Source organism: Mustela erminea, chromosome 5, assembly GCF_009829155.1.
Source record: "Mustela erminea isolate mMusErm1 chromosome 5, mMusErm1.Pri, whole genome shotgun sequence".
NCBI lineage: Eukaryota > Metazoa > Chordata > Mammalia > Carnivora > Mustelidae > Mustela > Mustela erminea.
This window is the reverse complement of record NC_045618.1, coordinates 65732837-65753246: the sequence shown is the minus strand read 5'-3', so window position 1 is coordinate 65753246 and position 20410 is coordinate 65732837. Positions and strand designations below refer to the sequence as shown.

General features: G+C 44.3%; 1 protein-coding gene across 3 annotated transcripts in view; it reads right to left on the bottom strand.

Annotated features, from left to right (window-relative positions):
* Positions 1–20410, bottom strand: part of SQOR (sulfide quinone oxidoreductase) — a 52235-nt gene that overhangs the window by 16771 nt on the left and 15054 nt on the right. For all 3 annotated transcript variants that reach the window (XM_032343610.1, XM_032343608.1, XM_032343609.1), the window contains exons 2-5: positions 13594–13844; positions 10003–10173; positions 3132–3185; positions 870–1064 (exon numbers count right to left, since the gene is read on the bottom strand). In XM_032343610.1, coding sequence (XP_032199501.1) covers positions 870–1064; positions 3132–3185; positions 10003–10173; positions 13594–13827 — 654 coding nt within the window. In that variant the 5' untranslated portion in view covers positions 13828–13844. The remainder of the gene's footprint in view (positions 1–869; positions 1065–3131; positions 3186–10002; positions 10174–13593; positions 13845–20410) is intronic.

Sequence of the window (20410 nt, the reverse complement as noted above, 5' to 3'; positions counted from 1 at the left end):
GAGCCAAAAAATATTCATAACCTTGAACTTGAGTGAGAGCAATGGAGGATACTTTTTTTTTTTTTTTTAAGATTTATTTATTTATTTATTTGACAGAGAGACAGAGAGAGAGCACAAGTAGGCAGAGCAGCAGGCAGAGGGAGAGGGAGAAGCAGGCTCTCCACTAAGCAGGGAGCCCAATGCAGGGCTCGATCCCAGGGTCCTGGGATCATGACCTGAGCCGAAAGGCAGCCACTTAACCAACTGAGCTACCCAGGCGCCCTGAGGATATTGTTATGTGAACAACCAATTATTCAGCTACATGGAAAAATTTAAACAATCTCTAATGTATCTCCCCAGTAGATGTCTATATAGACATTAAAATTATGTTACAAAGATTATTTAATAACAAGTAGCACGTCAAAATTTGTATGGCATGATTAAAAGCATGTTAAAAAAAAAAATTGGGGCACCTGGGTAGCTCAGTCACTTAAGGCTCCAACTCTTGATCTCAGAGTCCTGAGATCAAGCCCTTCATTGGGCTCAACTCTGGGCATGTATCCTGCTTAAGATTCTTTCTCTTTCCCTCTCCATCTGCACCCCCCATGCTTGTGTGCACGCTCTCTCTTTCTCTCTCTCTCTTAAAAAAGGAATGTATAGGGAAAAAATAGAAGGACATGTCAAATTGATAACAGCAGCTATATTAAAGTAATTGGATTATAGTGGCTCCCTTTTTTCTATTTTATAAACTCCCAATTATATAATTTGGTGGATACATAATAAAATTTATAAATAAAAAAGATATTTTGACATGGATAAAATGGAATTCTGGCATTACTGGATCAGCACCACCTGCCCTCCCTGTCTCTATCCCTGGGGAGGAAGCGTACCTTCTGGAAATAGGCTTCTGACAAATACATGATCTTCTGGGGCGCTCCAGCACATTTTACAGGGGTATTTGGGAAGGTAAAGATGGCATTGCCTTCCTTGAAGTCCTGCAGAGCTTTCCACGTCTTCTCCACCGTCTTCACTGAATAATTGGACCCTATTTTGGGATGGTCAAAACCTTCAGGTAAGCCTTTGATCTGCAAGAAAGCACACAAAACAATTATTTCTTAACAAAACTGCAAATTCACAGGTATAAATTTTCTAAGTGCAAAACTCTTTTTTAGCGCCTTCATTCTCTGCTATTTCAATAACCAATATTTCAGTGCAATCGTGAGGCCCCAGGATTCACACACACTGGAGTAGGCAAGAGGGCAAGGGACCTGCTAAGATCAGGACTGTGGTGCCTGGAGTCAGGAGCCAAACCACAGAATGGACTCTGCCCATGGGAAGGCCTTTGCCTTGCTGGCCTTGGGAGTATGGTTTGAATGTATCTCTTCCCACCATCAAGGTGAGGACAAGAAGCCAGCCACGCTTCCTTTTTGGAGAATCAGTTGCCTTACTGGGAAGAAGGACAGGCAGAATCAAGGGCCATATTGTCAATAATCACAAACCTAAACTACCCTTTATCAGTTGTACCAACTCTTGGTAAAGGCAGTAAAGACTGGCCACTAAAAACATGGACTTGGGAACCACACCGATCTGGCTTGAGTCCCAGCTTTTCCACTTACAAGTGTTATGACCCTGGGTAAATACCAAATATCCCTAAGCCAGTGGGTCTCAAGGGCAGTTCCTGGGAACTTGCTAGGAATGCAAATGATCAGTCCCCACCCAGACCTACTAATTCAGAAACTCAGGGGCAAGCCCAGAACTCTGTCTGGCTCTCTGGTTGGTTCTAATGTACACTGAGTTTATGTTCATCATCTGTAAAATGGGTGTAAAAGAAACTGCTCCAGAGGGCTGTTGGCAGAAGGATATGAGACCACACACAGAAAGTGCTTAGAAAAATGGCACCCACGTGGTAAGTGCCCCACAAAGTGTCTGTGTTCCTGCCAGTGAGATTAACTGGACACTTGACTTGGCTGCTAGAAGGTTCATAGAGTGCTGTGAAGATGGCTGAGTATTGAGCACCAGTACTTCCAGCAAGAGCACAGAGAACCATCAAAAATCAGTGATGAGGGTAGGTTGGTCCTTCAGAACCACCCAGGCTGTTCTCCAGACTGTAGGGCAACCACGCGACACGCACCCCTCAGCTGTCAAGGAAACAGTGCTAGGATCTCCTCCACGAGGCTCAGTGTGAAAAGCAGCTATTCCTCCGATTACTGACCATTATCTCCTGCTACAGTTTAAGTAGTTGTAATAGCAGCAGTTTCAATAGCAATAATTCTCACTATTATTATTTTTATAGAATCTCCTCATATTTTAATGCTTCTGAAGTCTCAGCCCATGCTCACAGTGGATAGTTGTTCGCTGCAGGCCTCTGGGGCAGATGGGGAAATCATCCTGGATCCTAGACACAGATGAGGGAACTGAAGAAGAGCGAGGTTGAGAGACCCACACAGAACCAGATGCCGAGACTCTGGACCACTGCCTCAGGGTCCCCTCTTGTGCCCTCCATACCTCCCGGTTCCTAAAGCAAAATGCACTATCCAAGGGATAAACAAACAGCTGATCTCGTATCTCCTTCATTACTTGTCTCTAGTTTGAAGAGGTTGTTGTTAAGGAAAAAGGTGCCAGAAAGCGGTAACCAAGTTCGTTTTAGAAGACTGGTCACAAAGGGCACTTGATGACCCCTCATCCAAGTCAAGTTGCTTCCCCAGGAACTCTGGAGCAGAAGAGACAGGGACAGTCAGAGAAAGAGAGGCAATCTGATCCCCCCTTTGGCTGACCAGGCCAGGGAGCAGGACATCATGGTGCAGACACCCCATGGAACTGAAGGGAGAAAGAGGCAACTCAGTTCTACACAGCAAGGGGGTTTTCTTGTGAGTCTGGAAAAGCCTGCTGTTTTACAAGAATTGCCATTAGGGTATGGACATGCTATACTTGGATTAAAGCTTAAAGCTAAAACATATCATCATCGTTGACATTGTTGACAAAATCTTAAAAGATTTTTTTAAAAAACCATAAAAAGACCGCTGCAAAAAGAAAAGCTAAAAGAGGATCCCTTAGCACCCTTTCCTGCCAAAATGAATACAAAGCAACTAAATGCAGCATTTGAACTTGGCATAAGGAGGCCAGTGCGACATAGAAGTAGTTTAAAATCGTACCTTCTCATAGTCCAGCTGAATCCCAAGAGCAATAATAAGGTATTTGTAGGAAATCTGCAACACAAAACAATGGTTATTTTAGACCAGGAGTAACGGGGTAACTCAGCCCCAGCCCCATGCCTCCATTTTCTACTGAGGACGCCTTGAGACTGTGGGTGATGAGCAGGGCACAGGCAGGGAGTCACGCTCCTATCTGCCATCATGTCTGCCAGTCTGTTTCTCACACCTCAGTGCTTCTTTCTCACACCTCAGTGCTTCACAAGCATTGAATAGCCTGCCTGGCCCCCAGAGGGCTTGAGACTCCTGTGTTTTTACACAGTGAAGAGGGATACAAAGAAGCAGACTGTTTGTGTGGTGCTTCTGTTAACACCTCCTCACGCTGAGGCTGAGGCTGAGGCGCTGAGGAGTGAGAGAAGCACTTCCTAATCTTAAAAGACAATCAGTTTTAAAATGTGTGGAGTCAACTGTGAATCCCCGGCAAATCTGACCTGCCATATGGATCGGATCGATATTGTAAGTGAGAAACTGCTATTTTGAGGGTCATGGAAAAGGATGTGATTTAAAATCCCCTCTTTAAATATGGGTATTGTGGGGCATCTGGGTGGCTCAGTCGGTTAAGCACCTGCCTTCGGCTCAGGTCATGATCCTGGGGTCCTGGGATCGAGTCCCACGTTGAGCTCCCTGCTCAGCGGAGAGTCTCCTTCTCCCTCTCCCACTTCCTGCCCCCCCCACCATGCTTGTGCACAAGCTCTCTCCCTCTCTGTCAGATAAATAAATAAAATCTTTTAAATAAATAAATAAAACATTTAATTGATTAATTAATATATTGTGATCACCCATGCCAAAGGCAAAAGTTTCCATAAGTATCATGACGGGAGATGTGGGTTTAAGATCAAAAGGAAGAAAGCTGAGGCCAGAAAGTATAAGCAAGAGAGATGTAAAGAAACAGGACTTGCCTAGAAAACTGGAGGTGGAGAAGGATCGTGATGCAAGTCAGGAGCCCAGCAAGTTGTTGTAATGAATTGGGTTGGTAATGAATTGGTAACAAAATGGGTTGTAATGAATTCCTGTACTCAAAGGAAAAGCAGAGCAGCAAGATGGGTAGGTCACAGTTGAAGAGAGAGGACTCTAAGACCTGAGAGTGCTCAGCTCAGGCTGAGGAACCAAGGGCAGCAAGTTTCTGCAGAGGTCCTTCCCTGGGATCCAGGAGGCTCAGCTCCAAGGTCACCTCCACAGTGAGGCCTCCCAACGATTCAATTCCCCTCCCCGCTGGCCCCTTCTGGGAGCTTCCTTAGTGTATATGATGCTTTATAGAACTGGTTGCATTATACAGGAATAATATCTTCCCTCACTACACTGAGTACCCCAGACAACAAAGGTTATGTCTTATTCAATATTCCTGAAATTAAAGTGAGGAACTCAGTCATGTTTCTTGGATGGACGGATGATTTCAGTTGTTTGTGAAATATGTAATTTATCAAAGCACACAATAACATACACATCTTCCTCTGTATGATGTGCCTATCCATAGAGCGCTGTACCCTGAAAATTCCTTGTTCCATAGCAGTGTACCAGGCCCATTAACTACCTGAATGAGCTATGCTGAGTCTTCAAGGTCAGTGAGGTCAGATGGGACATGGGATCTAGGGGGTGATGATCTATAAGCAAAACATGAACACGGTCAACAAGAAAAAGCTTTGGTTTGTATGCTCCCTGATTGTTTAATTACAGTATAATATTGATTATTTTTAAGGACTGGTAACAGACAAGCTTAATATTATGGAAAGAAAATCATTAAGGGAGAATAAACCCTAAGAGAACAAAGAACAAAAAGAAAGCCTTAAGCCTTCTGAGTAAATTCAAGTTTCCAGGCCAGATGATTTAAATTCTAAGGAACTGCAAAAACTTGTAGACAAGACTTTTGAACAATTATAGGCAACAGTGCAGACATTGCCAGAAGGCTCAATACGGGCACCTATTCTCATCTTCTACAGGAAGTGGGGGCGGTAAACTCTGATACTAACAATCTCATAAACGGGATTTTCTCCATGGTGAAATTCCAGACTCATCTACCAAATAAATGTCTCCTGGTGATTTGGAAAAAGAGCACCAAATAGGTTCACAGACTGCAAACTGCTTTCAGTCAGTCAGGGGTTAAGAACTAGGTCAGCACACAGCGGATACCTAATAAGTATTTCCTTTTTCTTTTTTTTCTCCTGTGTTCTTTAAAAAATAGTAAGAGTAACATCTCTTGAGCATTCACTCTGCAGGAGACTGTTCTGAGTCTTTCGCATGTTTTAATTTGTTTAGTCTTCAAAACAACTCAATGAGGTAGGTGGTATTATAACCATTTTTTTTTTTTAGATTTTATTTATTCATTTTAGAGAAAGAGAGCGAGGAGGAGCAGAAGGAGAGGGACAAGCAGGCTCTGCACTTAGCGCAGAGCCCAGTGCAGGGCTCGATCTCACGACCCTGAGATCATGATCTGAGTCGAAATCAAGAGTCAGATGCTTAAGCAACTGAGCCACCCAGGCACTCCTTATTAGTCCCATTTTATACAGGTAAAGAAACTGAGACACAATTTGCTCACATATATTTACTGAGCATCTCCTATGTGACATACTGTGCTAGGTCCTGGACATACAACATTGAACCAGAAAGATACTGTTCCCACCCCTCCAAGAACTCAGTCTAGTGGGTGAGATAGGGATGATCAGATAATCATAGAAATAACTACTACATCACAGAATGCTGTGATAGCAGGTCAAGGGGGAATCTGACCTAGTCAAGTAGGTCAGGAAAAGCTTTCCTGAAGGGGTATATCTAAGGTAGAGATGAGTAGGAGTTAGCTAGGAAAAGAGATTAAACTCAGCATGTGCAAATGGCCTGGGGAAGAAGGAACCCGAGGCTTCTGAGGAAATGAGAGGGAAATGTGCTGGAGCAGAAACTATGAGAGAGAGGAAGGAACCAGAACCAGGTTAGGTCTGGAGAAGGACAAGGGCCAGTCCACACAGCCTACAGGACACGTTCCGGACAAGCAGACCCCTGCATCAGGGAAGAGTCAGAGACACACTGCGTCTGAATGTCAGCAAAGACTTCAACTCAGTCTTGAAGAAATACTAATGTATAAACTAATAATGGAATAATTTTGGTAAAATGTTAGCAAAACATATTTATTAAACAATGTTGATTAATTTTTGCAAGCTAGAAAAAGCTCTCTAGGGACATGTTATCAAATTAAAACCTTGAACTTAAATGAAGCCATCATGGATAATGGCTAGGAAAAAAAAAATACTAACTGGATGACAGTTAATGACAGTAAATCCACAAGATCCAGGCAAGTTGGGAAGATCAATAAAACCAACAAGATGACATCCCCCATGAGTTGTTATATGCAGATTTCTGAGATCTGGCAATAGGAGACTTTTGCTTAATAAAACCTTGGAAGAAAGTCCTGCCAGTTTACACCAACTTCTTCTCTAACCCTAAAACAAGACATTGCAACTTTCCTAACAGTCTGAGCATAAGTAAAGTCTAAGTAAGGTCAGAAGTGAGAACACCTACCAGTGCCTCTCTTTCTCAAGAGATGATATAATTTTATGATTCTTGAGATGCGCATGAACCCAACCACAGAGGGCTCTAAGCTCTATGTGGAATGTGAAGGGGTCTAATCAAGGACGCAAGCACTGCTATACCAGGTGATGTACGTGGTCAGAGACAGGTATCCTGGACCCAAAGGAAAGGAGCCCTGAACCTCAGCCTTCTGTTTAATAGTGTCTGATCTCCTGGAGATTCTGGAGAAAATAAGTCCATCAACAGGGAGACATCATTTGTAAGTTTTATGTATATATATATATATATTTCATATATATATCAATCTTATATATATCCTCATCTATTATATAGATTCTAATCCATTACATATATTCATATATTAGATACAGATGGAGAAAGCGTGACCTGACACTGGGTCATGTGGAAAAAAAAAAAAACCAGAAGTCTGAAGTGACCTTAAGCCAAGCATGAATCAGCACTGTGCTAATGGTGAAAAGGCAAATGCTAATTTAGGCTATATCCAGTTGTGAGAAATAAGAGTGTCACTCTGTTCTGGGCTGTTCTGTAAACCTGCCTCCTCTTCTGGGTGACCTCTTTCATGGGGCACTGATATCCACAGATGATGTCCACAGCAGGGCAGAGACAATGGCGAGGGCCGTGGAGACGCTGCTGGAGGACAGGAGAAAGTGCTGAGCAAAGTGGGGTCAGGGCACAAATCTACCTGAAGACTAGATGTACCCAGACAAGAAGAGCCACCTTCAAACAGTTGAAGAATTCCTCCACAGAAACTGAATGATACTCTTGACCACCCTACATACAGGACAAAGCAAGGAACAAGAAAGGCAATAAGCCCCAAAACGCCCTGGGGGCCCAAGAGAATATGGAAGAGGCTACAGAAAGGGTGGGTTCTGGCTCTGCTGAGGCAGAACTTTCATGTGACCCGTCTGTTAAAAAATGGAGACTGATCGCTTGTTGTCAGAGAACTCCTGGACATGTCAATATCAACCCATTTTAAATCCAATCCCTCCCCACAAATGGCCCACGTCCAAATACTGTGCTCTACTTCTTTTCATTAATACTCATTACCTGCTAACACACTGTATCATTTACTTATTATGTCTACTGGTTATTGTATGCCCTCCCCTGCTTAAAATTAAAACCAGGAAAGTGGGGTGCCTGGGTGGCTCAGTGGGTTAAAGCCTCTGCCTTCGGCTCGGGTCCTGATCCCAGGGTCCTGGGATCGAGCCCCGCATTGGGCTCTCTGCTCAGTGGGGAGCCTGTTTCCTCCTCTCACTCTGCCTGCTTCTCTGCCTACTTGTGATCTCTGTCTGTCAAATAAATAAATAAAATCTTTTAAAAAATAAATAAATAAAACCAGGAAAGTAAGGATGTTTGTTCTTGTTCACTCATGTATGTCTAAAACTGTATTGTTTATAGAAGACACTTAATAGGGCACTGGGCTGGCTCTGTCAGACCAGAGCATGCAACTCTTGATTTCTGAGTCATGAGTTTGACCCACACTGGGCATAGAGCTTACTTAAAAAAAAAATTTTTTTTTTTTTTTTTTTTTTTTTTTTTGAGAGAGAGGGAGCATGCATTGTTGCGGGGGCCAGCAGAGGGAGAGAGAATCTCAAGCAGGCTCCACACTCAGCTCAGAGCCCAACCTGGGGCTTGATCTCACAACCCTAAGATCATGACCTGAGCTGAGATCAAGACTAGGAAGCATCCAGGCACCCCTAGAGCTTACTTTAGACAAGAAAGAAGGAGGGACACCTGGGTGGCTCAATTGGTTAAGCCTCTGCCTTTGGCTCAGGTCATGATCTCAGGGTCCTGGGATAGAGCCCTGTATCAGGTTCCCTACTCAGCTGGGAGCTTCTTTCTCTCTCCAATGTTCCCCTGTTTGTTGTGTGCTCTCTCTTTCTGTTTCAAATAAATAAATAAAATCTTTCTTTTAAGATTTTATTTTATTTAAGAGAGAGACAGTGAGAAGAGAGCACGAGCAGGGAGATGAAGGAGACGTAGGTTCCAGCTGAGCAGGGAGCCTGATGCGGGGCTCAATCCCAGGACCCTGAGATCATGACCTGAGCCAAAGGCAGAGGCTTAACTGACTGAGCCACCCAGGTGTCCCAATACATAAAATCTAGACAAAGACGAGAGAGAGAGAGAGAGAGAGAGAGAGAGAGAGAGAAAGACACACAGACAGATGGGCTGGAGAGGATAAGGAAACCCCAACTCTGCGCACTCTCTCTCTCTCTCAAATAAATAAAATATTTTTTTAAAAAAGACTCTCTAAACTCAATGAAATTTAATGCAAAATTTAATCATCTCAGGACCCTGAGATGGAGTCCCAAGTGGACTCCACACTCAGTAGGGAGTCTGCTCAGAACTCTGTCCCTCTTCCTCTGCTGCTCCTCCAGTGTGTGTACACACATGCGCACATTCTTTTTCTCTCTCTCTCTCTCTCTCTCTCAATCTTTTTTTTTTTTAAACTGGTATGTATATGCATTTTCTAGATAAGGCTTTTTATTGGGTGCTCAGAAAGATCCATGACCCCAGGAAGGGTTACAACTCCCTGCAGCCAATGAGTCCCTGTTTAGAGGAAGGGATTGGACTTGGAAACCTTTCAGATCCCCAACAACTCTCAGATTCTACAGTTCTGTGACAACGCCTACCAGGGTGCTTGGCTCAGGGGCAGACCAGAGTTCAGAACCCTGCAGAGGACTTCCGAGTCTGTCACCTCACCATCCTGCTCTCTTCCCTACAGCGGCTTTGATCTCTGGGTTTTAGGAGCAGACTTCTAAGTGGTACTGACACTTCAAAGTCTCAAACTCCAGGAGCAGAAATCTTCCTTAGCCCTTCCTTAGCCCCACACCGTGGGGACTGCCACGGTCCCTTACGACTCCAGCATAGCACCCCTGGCATAACAGGAAAGGATATTTTCCAAATGTCTTCCTCCTGAGGTCAACTGACAGTGAGAAGCGACTGTTTCAAAGGTAAAAGGAAGGAGGTGCTGCTATTTGAACATATGGTGACAGTATCTGTTGAATAAACACTCAGATGCAAGATACTGTACCAAGCAACCGAGCAACAGTTCCACAAATCCGTGTCTTAGTTGTTCATTTGTTCATCACTCGCTCCTTCCATCTAGCCCACCCTTCACCCACCACACCCCTTCCCACCTCGTGTACTATCAACACACACACACCCATGCACACACATGCATATACATTGCCCTCCATGTGGCGGTCCTGTTTGCTAATGGCTGTCCATGAACACAAGCCCTGACTAACAAAAGCCAAAGGACCCCAATGCTTACCTCCTTGCCACTGTCTGTGTGGACACAGTTCTTGTTGGGGTTCAGCTCAACCACTCGAGCTTTGATCCATTCTACGCCAGAGGGTATCACACTTACAGTGGGACGGCCCGATGCGGCTAGCTGCTTGGCTCCAGCGCCCACCAGTGTCCAGATTGGCTGGTAGAAATGCCTCTGAGAAAGTATTTGAAGATCAGTTTCGATTTGAGATGAAAAGGGTCATAGTGAAAGGTACATAAGCTAGACTCTCAATTATCCCTCCTACCCCTTGCAGCATCCCATAAAAAAGCCTTAGAAGGTTAGTCTCCCCCAAGCCACCTCCTGGCGTCTCCCATTATGTTAAACTCTGAAGGGAGTTTAACCTAACACAAGAATTCTGCCAAGATCATCCCAAAAAAGCCATCAACTATCTTTTGTGACCATTTTATTATTTGTTGCTCAAAGCTGATTTGATGCTTAACATATACATGTTATATTATACACATACACACACACACACATATACATGTTATATTATACACACACACACACACACACACACACACATTATGGATACATTTATGTGCACAGACATAAAGAAAAATTAAGCATGGCAGCCTAAATGTGGTTCCTTAAAACCATCTGGAGACTTTGGGAAGTCTGGGAAGAAGTTTACAAGCACTTTTGAAGAGTCTCAAAACTTCCTGAACTTCCAACGGCGCTTCCCAAGCCCATGGAGGACTGTAGACACTCTCTATTGGCCCTAGGATGTCCTCTCCTTTCTCAGGGGTTTTATTTTTTTTTAAAGATTTTATTTATTAAAAAAAAGAGAGAGATTTTATTTATTTATTTGACACAGAGAGAGAGATCACAGGTAGAGCAGCCGGCAGAGATAGAGGGGGAAGCAGGCTCTCTGCTCAAGCAGAGAGTCCGATGCAGGGCTCAATCCCAGGACCCTGAGATCATGACCTGAGCCAAAGGCAGACGTTTAACCCACTGAGCCATCTGAGACGGGCAGCGTCTCAGGAGTTTTATGCCCGAAGATAGTAGGCACCAGATCCTACCCCCAATGCCAAATTTCCACTGTTTTTCTAGAGTTATCTAGAGTTATCCACTGTTTTTCTAGATGGTCCTCACTTGAACTAAGCTAGTTTTGAAAGTTCTAGGCTCATGGGCCAAGGGCAGATTGATCTAACCGTGTCTGAGAATCCCGGTGCACTCATGCAGTGGCCGGGGGGATCAGGAACTCTCAACATGGCAAAATGCCTCAAACTGGCTGGACAGAATTGCCAGCCACAGAGATGCTAAAGAGGATATGAAAAATGCCTTTGCAATCTCTGTACAGCCAGTAATAGAGGTGCTCAAAGAGAGGAAGGCAGAGGTCTCCAGTAGTGAGAACTCACTAATTTCGAATCCATCTTGAACAGGAAAAGGAATAAAAACACAACCTCAGATTCTGTTTTAGACTACAAACAAGCACTGGCTCCACCAATCGCTAAACCAGACACAGGAGAGAAAGTATCAAAGACCCGAACCCCTCATAGCACCCCTGAATGACTTCTATCCTGCACCTCCTCACGGGGGACGACAGCCATGACTCCGGCCTCCTGAATTGGGCCCAGTGCCTCAGAGAGCTGTCGTTACCAAGACTAGCCCCAGTGGGACACGTGCCCATGGGTGAGCTACAACACACCACAGGCCCCTGATGGAGCTCTCAGTTCAGTGTAAGTTAAAACTCTGGGGCACCTTGGTGGCTCAGTGGGTTAAGCAGCTGCCTTTTGCTCAGGTCATAATCCCAGAGTCCTGGGATCGAGCCCCATGTCTGGCTCCTTGCTCAGCGGGGAGCCTGCTTCTCCCTCTCCCTCTATCCTTCCCTGCTGCTCATGCTCTCTATTTCCCTCTCTCTGACAAATAAATAAAATCTTTTTAAAAAATTTAATTTGGGGCACCTGGGTGGCTCAGTTGGTTAAAATTTTAATTTAAAAAAATTAAAAATTAAAAATATAGGGGTGCCTGGGTGGATCAGTGGGTTAAGCCTCTGCCTTCGGCTCAGGTCATGATCCCAGGGTCCTAGGATCGAGTCCTGCATCTGGTTCTCTACTCAGCGGGGAGTCTGCTTCCTCCTCTCTCTCTGCCTGCCTCTCAGCCTACTTGTGACCTCTGTCAAATTAAAAAAAAAAAAATTTTTAAATAAAATAAAATTAAAATTAAAAAAATAAAATGCTGACCCTGAATTAGTCACTTTAAACAGGAAATGGTTGAGAACACACCCTCTCAGATCACAGCCTATCCATCTGAGACTACAGGCACGCCCCGGGACACCTCACAGAGGCTCGGCAGACTTCTTGAAAAGGAATGAGCTTTTCTTGACCTGCCTTCCCCATCAAACAGGCACTGGATCCATTTTGCTTTCCTCCCAAGGACACTGCTCCCAACTCGTGTATACCCAGCTCCTCACAACACATTAGTCAAACCACCAAAAATCTGGAATATTTTTTATGAAGCTACTGGATCATCTTAAAATGTTTTGCATGAAATAGAGCCTTACACACACTTCCCAGCTTCCTGGCACCTCTACCCTTTTCTGCTTTATAATCTGTTTATAATCCCTGGTTCTTCAATTTCTCAATCCCACTAACATCTTTCCCAGAGGCCTCCCTGACTCTCAACTCATCACCTGTTCTCCATACTAGAACAGAGAAAGGAAAGTGTAATGGCCACTGATCTCACTCTGGATACGAGCTTGGAACTGGGAGACCTTTTGGGGTTGAACTATCTCTCCCCAAAAGATACCAGTACCTGTGATATGATCTTATTTGGAAATAGGGTTTTCACCGATGTAATCAAGTTAAGATGAGGTCATGCTGCATTACAGTTGGCCCTAAATCCAAGGACTGGTGTCCTTATAAGAAGGTCACTGAAGACATTAGAGACACACAGAAAGAAGGCCATGTGAAGAGAGAGGCAGAGATTGGAGTGATGCCAGCTATAAGCCAAGGAACACCAAAGACTGTCCACAACCACCAAAGCTAGGAGAAAAGTATGGGACAGATTCCCTCTCCTCTCCACAGCCTTCAGAGGGAGCATGACCTTGCTAATACCTTCGCATTGGACTTCTAGCCTCCAGAACTGTGAAAGAATAAATCTACTGGGGCACTTAGGTGGTTCAGTCGTTAGGCATCTGCCTTCGGCTCAGGCCATGATCCCAGGGTCCTGGGATCGAGTCCCACATTGGGCTCCCTGCTTGGTGGGAGGCCTGCTTCTCCCTCTCCCACTTCCCCTGCTTGTGTTCCCTCTCTCACTGTGTTTCTCTCAAATAAATAAATAAAATCTTTAAAAAAAAAAAAAAAGAATAAATCTACTGTTTTAAGACACACAGTTTGTGATCATTTGTTATGGCAGCCCTAAGAAACTAATACAGAGAACACGAAAGCCTAGAGATCTGTCCTCTCCCATTCTCCCTCTCCCCACCTTCTCCCAATCCTTTGTGCGCAGAAGGAGAAGCACTAACATGGGAACAGGACAGCAACAGGGCCTACAGCCATCCACACCCTAGCCTCTAACACGCACGCACACCTACACACAGGCACAGGGATTCAAAAAGGGGAGACTTACCTCACTGGGCTCAACAATGGCGACGTTCTCCGCACCCACTCTCCTCTTCATGCGGGCGGCCATACTGATCCCACCGCTGCCCCCACCCAGAACCAGCACTTCATAGTGGTTCTTGGCGGCAAGGCTGGACCTTGTGTGCAGCTGAAGGAGGCTAATCTGCTGAGTGCCCAGCCTGAGGGAGCAGGCAAAGAGCTGGGCTCGAGGGCCAGATGCCACCGCCGCCAGTGGGGTCATCTTCAGGCTGGATCAGGCTAGAAAGGAACAGATAAGGCTAGGAGTAAGGAGGAACCACTATGGGACCAAAGCATTTTCTTCCAGAGAGGAAGGGGAAGCTGGCAACTGACCAGCTCTAGTTGGTTCCCACCATCTGCTCTCAAGACCATTTTCCCATCTGGCTGTAGTCAAAAGTCTCCTGGGAACATCACTGAGGCTAACACTGGGCTAAGCTTTCCATTTCTCTCATCCTCCTTTCAGGACACCTCGGACTCTGAACTAGGTAGGCCTCACCTTTTAAGTTCTAATAATTTGCCTATACTTATCCTTATCCATCCATAACCCTAGGGCGTCCTGTGGTTTACCTGCCTGCCCCCCCATTTTTCCTCAGACATACTCTATTTCTTTGACTTTTTAGTCCCTCAAAGATGTGGGAGTCCACAGAGAGATACCTGTACAATTCCTTACCATAAAGCACACCTAAGACCTTGGGGATTTCCTAAGACACCCACCTTCTGCAACTCAGAGTTCAGACCAAGGTAACTGGGGCATTGGCCGCCCTCAGAAGCCTCCTGGCTCTGCTTCCCCGCAGACATGCAATGTAATCACATCACTGGCCACACGTCAGCAAAAGCCCTCCACACCCTTGATAACTTCAACCAGAAGATAAAAAAGCCATAAAAGGAGCCCTGCCTGGTATCGTAAAGTTATGTTTTATATACAGAATCTGCACGTGCTGCTGACCAGTCTTTTATTATGTCCAATTCAATAAACAATCTTCCCTTCACGGTTCCTCCCAGAGACCCACTTCACCTGTTTCTGCGCTGAGCAGTTAGTGCTTTGCCAGAGAGAAAGTCAGGGCCTCTCGGGACCTGGGCCTGGCTTCACCCCATCCACGCAACGGGTCTCACACTTTGCACACCCTCTATTTGTGTAATTTGAAGGGCCCAGACTCAAAATATCACCCTCTTTGTGTATTCCACTGCCCCAGATTTTACCATCAAGTTCCGTCCTTCAGGTTCAACAATGCTCCAGGAACCCTTTACTAAAATGAGGGTGCCCAGCTGGGGGATAACACTTCTAGTTGCTACGGTCATGAACGTCATCATGGGAACACTTCAATTCCATGATTTTTTTCCCTCCAACTAAAGAAGAGGAAGGCTACACGAGGGGATTACACAAAGCCAGGATGGGAAAAGGATGTGAAAGGAATTAAGAAAGGCCCTGAAGGAGGGAGGAATGAACTAGTGGGAAGGACCAGGAGGTGAGTGCTGATTTTGATTAGAATTAACTATTGCAGAGTTTTGGCAAACCCAACAACTTCCTCAGTGTCTCTGCTCTGAGGTCCAAGTGGAGGTGGGGAAGGGGGCGTGGAGGATTTGGGAGCCTACAGTAAGTGGGGCAAGCTCATACATTGTAGCTATAAGTTTAAAATCAGTGCAACCCTTCTAGAAAACATTTCTCATCTGGTGACGCTGTGTTCCCATTTCTGGGATTCCAAGCTAAGGAAATAACCTCTAACGCTGAAGGAAAAAATCCTTTACGAAGATACTTCTCACATACTCATTCCTAATATGGTGAACCTTCAGTTAACTGGTTGTAGACTGGCTCTGATTTCATCCTGGTTACAGAAAACCCACAGGCTCCACTCTGGCTGGGGAAGGCTCAGGTCCCAAACTGTTTTAACCACCACTAATTCATGACTGATTCAATTTAACATGGTATGAAGGGGCAGGAATAGCGATCTGAATGTCAGAACATTGGGGGAAAGGTTAAGTACCCTTATACATGATAATGGGTGATTTTGAGTTCTTCTGCTTTTCTGTTTTATAAAATCTCACCTATATACATAAATTAATGTTACAATAAAATCTTTATTTTGACAAGAAACATGTATGAAGTCTGAGTTAGATGCCATTATCATCCCCATCTTACAGATGATAAACTTGAGCCAGGGAGCAGTTCAGTGACTTCAAGGTCATACAGCCCATCAGTGGTGGGCTGTGAACTGAATCCAGGCACTTTGGTGCCAGAGCCTCTACTCTAAACCACTGTACTCTACTGTCTGTGTGATCTTTATCAACAACAGCAAAACGCTGCCTATGTGATAATGTTAAATGAAAAAAAAAAATCCAGATATATTTTCCACCCTTCACCATTCCTTTTTATGGTACTGACACCTAACTATTAATGTTGGGGTATAACTATAATTCATTTTTCTTCTTCTTTGTACATGCTTTTCTCGAGTTTTTGTTAATGAACTCTAGATTTTACATTTTGAAAATCAATTTTTTTAAAATGATTTGAGGAAAATCGCCATGTAGGATGTTGCCGTCTCATGGGGAGAGAATTTTTTTTAAAAGATTTATTTATTTATTTATTTATTTGAGAGAGAGAGAGAGTGCGCGAGCATACCAGTGGTGAGAGGGAGAGGGAGAATCTCAAGCAGACTCCCCACTGAGCATGGAGACTGATGTGGGGCTTGATCCCAAGACCATGAGATCGTGACCTGAGCTGATATCAAGAGTCAGAAGCTTTGGGCGCTTTCGTGGCTCAGCTGGTTAGGCGTCTGCCTCCAGTTCAGGTCACAATCCCTGGGTCCTGGGAGAGAGCCCCACATCTGGCTCCTGCTCCCTGGGGAGTCCACTTCTCCTCCCTCTGCTCCTCCTCTGACTCGTGTGCACTCTCTCTCTATTAAATAAACAAAATCTTTAAAGAAAAAAAAAAGAGTTGAAAGCTTAACCAACTGAGCTACCCAGGTGCCCTGGGAAAGAAGTTATTTTATGGTGAACAGATACCTATCACTTCCTGCTTTTTTCCTATTTTTCACAAAATGACAGAATCACCACAAAACTCTTCACTTCCCAGAAAATGGAAACCATTTTTTCACGATCTTGAGGCTACATCTTAAACCCCACTGGAGAGAGTTAAACAATAATGATCTAGGAGGAGGCCTGGCTAAGTTTCTGGTTTCTAGTTGCTCCATCTATGGTTATTTAACCTCCTAGTACCCCTTCCAGCCTAACACACCAAGTTTTTCTCTTGGAAGAGGAAGAGTTTACACAAATATTTCCTTCATTCGGCCAAGATAGCTAGTTCTGTTCTATTTCAGCAGCTACCCATAGCCTGTTTCTGGATTCAGTATTTTTAAACACAAAGTCCTCTCAACTCCAATAGTAACAGTCATCAAACAGAATGTCCTGAGAATTGACTACAATAAAAACTCCTGAAGAAGATGCTGAGAGCTTCTGAGTTCATGACACATGCTAGGAGGGGGAAGCGCTCCCCGACCCACATACATATGCTCTTGTCAATGTGGTTATTTCCGAGTTGTAATAAACTTTAAGTATGTTGTAATAAAATGGTAAGTTTATAACTGGTAAAATTTAAGTTGTAATAAACTCTTAAGCATGAGTAGTGTTTTCTGTGTGTCATTCTAGTGAATTACCAAACCTAAAGGGGGATCATGGGAACCCCCAAATATGTAGTCAGCCAGGTAAAAGTGTGGGCAACCTGGGACTGCATTTACAGATGACATCTGAAGTGGGGGCAGCCTTGTGGGGCTGAGCCCTTAACCTGATGTAATTCCAGGAGTTACCACCAGAATTTAATTGCTGGACACCCACTTGGTGTCAGAGAACTGGCTAATGTTGGAAAAACCATACATTTGGTGTTAGAATATTAGAAGTGGTGTCAGAAAATATCATGCAGGAACCAATAAGAAGTTCTGACATTATCTAAACCAAGTCTATAGCAACAACCAAAAAAAGAAAAAAAAAAAAAAAACACACAACAATGAAAGGAAGCAGCAGTCACACAACCTTAACCAGAAGGCAAACAGAAAAGAAAGACCGAACTTGACACTGAAGCCAGCAGAAAAGAAACAGAATATTTCTGCCAACCAAATAACGAGGAAGCATAAATCTAATATGACTTCTTAGTCTCTCAAGAAGATTATCTAAAACATATTTACTTATTCAGTTAAGAAATAAGAACTACCCACACAAAACAGACAATCATATTAAAAAATGGGCAGAAGATATGAACAGACACTTCTCCAATGAAGACATACAAATGGCTATCAGACACATGAAAAAATGTTCATCATCACTAGCCATCAGAGAGATTCAAATTAAAACCACATTGAGATACCACCTTACTCCAGTTAGAATGGCCAAAATTAACAAGACAGGAAACAACATGTGCTGGAGAGGATGTAGAGAAAGGAGAACCCTCCTACACTGTTGGTGGGAATGCAAGTTGGTGCAGCCATTTTGGAGAACTGTGGAGATTCCACAAGAAATTAAAAATAGAGCTTCCCTATGACCCTGCAATTGCACTACTGGGTATTTACCCCAAAGATACAGATGTAGTGAAAAGAAGGGCCATCTGTACCCCAATGTTTATAGCAGCAATGGCCACGGTCGCCAAACTGTGGAAAGAACCAAGATGCCCTTCAATGGACGAATGGATAAGGAAGATGTGGTCCATATACATTACGGAGTATTATGCCTCCAACAGAAAGGATGAATACCCAACTTTTGTAGCAACATGGACAGGACTGGAAGAGATTATGCTGAGTGAAATAAGTCAAGCAGAGAGAGTCAATTATCATATGGTCTCACTTATTTGAGGAGCATAACAAATAGCATGGAGGACAAGGGGAGATGGAGAGGAGAAGGGAGTTGAGGGAAATTGGAAAGGGAGATGAACCATGAGAGACTATGGAGTCTGAAAAACAATCTAAGGGTTTTGAAGGGGGTGGTGGGAGGTTAGGGGAACCAGATGGTGGGTATTAGAGAGGGCACCTATGACATGGAACACTGGGTGTGGTGCAAAAACAATGAATACTGTTAGACTGAAAAAAATAAATAAATTTTTTAAAAGATTAAAAAAAAAAAAAAAATGAAAGAAGAACTACCAACAAGGGACACCTGGATGGCTCAGTCAGTTAAGCATGGACTCTTGATTTCAGGCTCGGGTCATGACCTCCCGGTTGTGAGATGGAGCCCTGTGATCTCCGTGCTAGGTGTGGAAACTGCTTAGGATTCTCTCCATCTCTCACTCTCTTCCCCTCTCCCCCTCTCCTTCTCTCTCTGCCCCTCCCACACCTAGGGGGGAAAAAAGAATTAACTACCAATGATACAGAAGAATGCAGCCACTTTATGTCTACTTTCTTACAAGGTGAAACAAACATTTTTAAAAAATAAATAAGGCAAATTTAATTTGCATTTAACAAGTGCATGTAACACATTTTATAATTAAATGATTTCATGACTCTAAGTTAAATAAAAATTCTTCAGTTAATCCTACATCCATTGAGAGCCTCCTGCAAGGTATCAAAAAAAAAAAAAAAAAATTTAAAAAGGGGCACCTGGGTGGCTCAGTGGGTTAAAGCCTCTCTGCCTTTGGTCTAGGTCATAATCTCAGGGTCCTGGGACTGAGCCCGCATCGGGCTCTCTGCTCTGCAGGGAGCCTGCTTCCTCCTCTCTCTCTCTCTGCCAGCCTCTCTGCCTACTTGTGATCTCTGTCAAATAAATAAAATCTTAATAAGTAAGTAAATAAATAAATAAATAAATAAATGCTTTGCTCTATCTGTAGTCTAACTGACAAATGAAATCCCTGCTGACTGAAAATAAGACTGTAACCTAGGCATCTCCTACTTACATCACTGGCAGCTGGCTCCCGCCTGGGGCCAGACAAGCCTTTGGGACCCCTCACCTTTCCACTGCTGGCCCTTCCTGCAAAGGCAAAACCCAGCACCTGTGTGGAAACATCCCCATGATCAGGGAGCCCCACAGCCCGGATGTGGGGCTCGACTCCAGGACCATGGAATCATGACCTGAGCTGAAGGCAGACGCTTAAGGACTGAGCCACCCAGGCACTCCTACTCAGGGCCCTCTTACTGAAAGCTCCACCAGGCCAGTCAGACTTGCAGTTAACCTTTCAGCGACTTCTGCTCTTGCAGAAACAGTGGGTCTCTGCACAGTTCACAGCTGTTTTACCTCAAGCCTACACTACACCGGGCAGGGCCCTCCTTGTAGAACACCTCCAAAATCAAAGCGAAAAAGAGGTAATAGCCTCCAGCTCTGGCCACCCCCCTGCTCCTCCCATCCTGCCTCTCTGCCGCACCCCCCCACGCCCCCCTCCGCCTTCCCTGGGCCAGGCTTTCTCTGAGCTGCTCTATCCTGAAAGTCTGAATCCCTGCGGGTCCCAGTCTCTGAGGCACCAGTGAGCCTTGTCCACTCAGCCCCTGTGATGAGACTCCAGAAAGGCTCCTCCTCCTCCACTAGCTCCTCCCCATTGGGCTTTCTAGGCTTATTTACTTAAATCGGCCCTGTGGCTGTCATTAGTTACAGCTCAACCAAATTACTTCCAGAAGATAGTATTTGATAGGAAAAAGTAGGGAGAAACTGTCACAATGATAATAGCTACATTTACTGAGCATTTACTAGTTCTACTTTACTTTCTCTCAGGGACTCCTTAAAATAGCATTGTATAAGGGATGGTAACATCCCCATTTTACAGATGAAAAAAAATGACGTTTAGTATAAGGTTGGAGGACTTTCCTGAGGTTACATCACTAATTTAAGCAGGAGAGTTT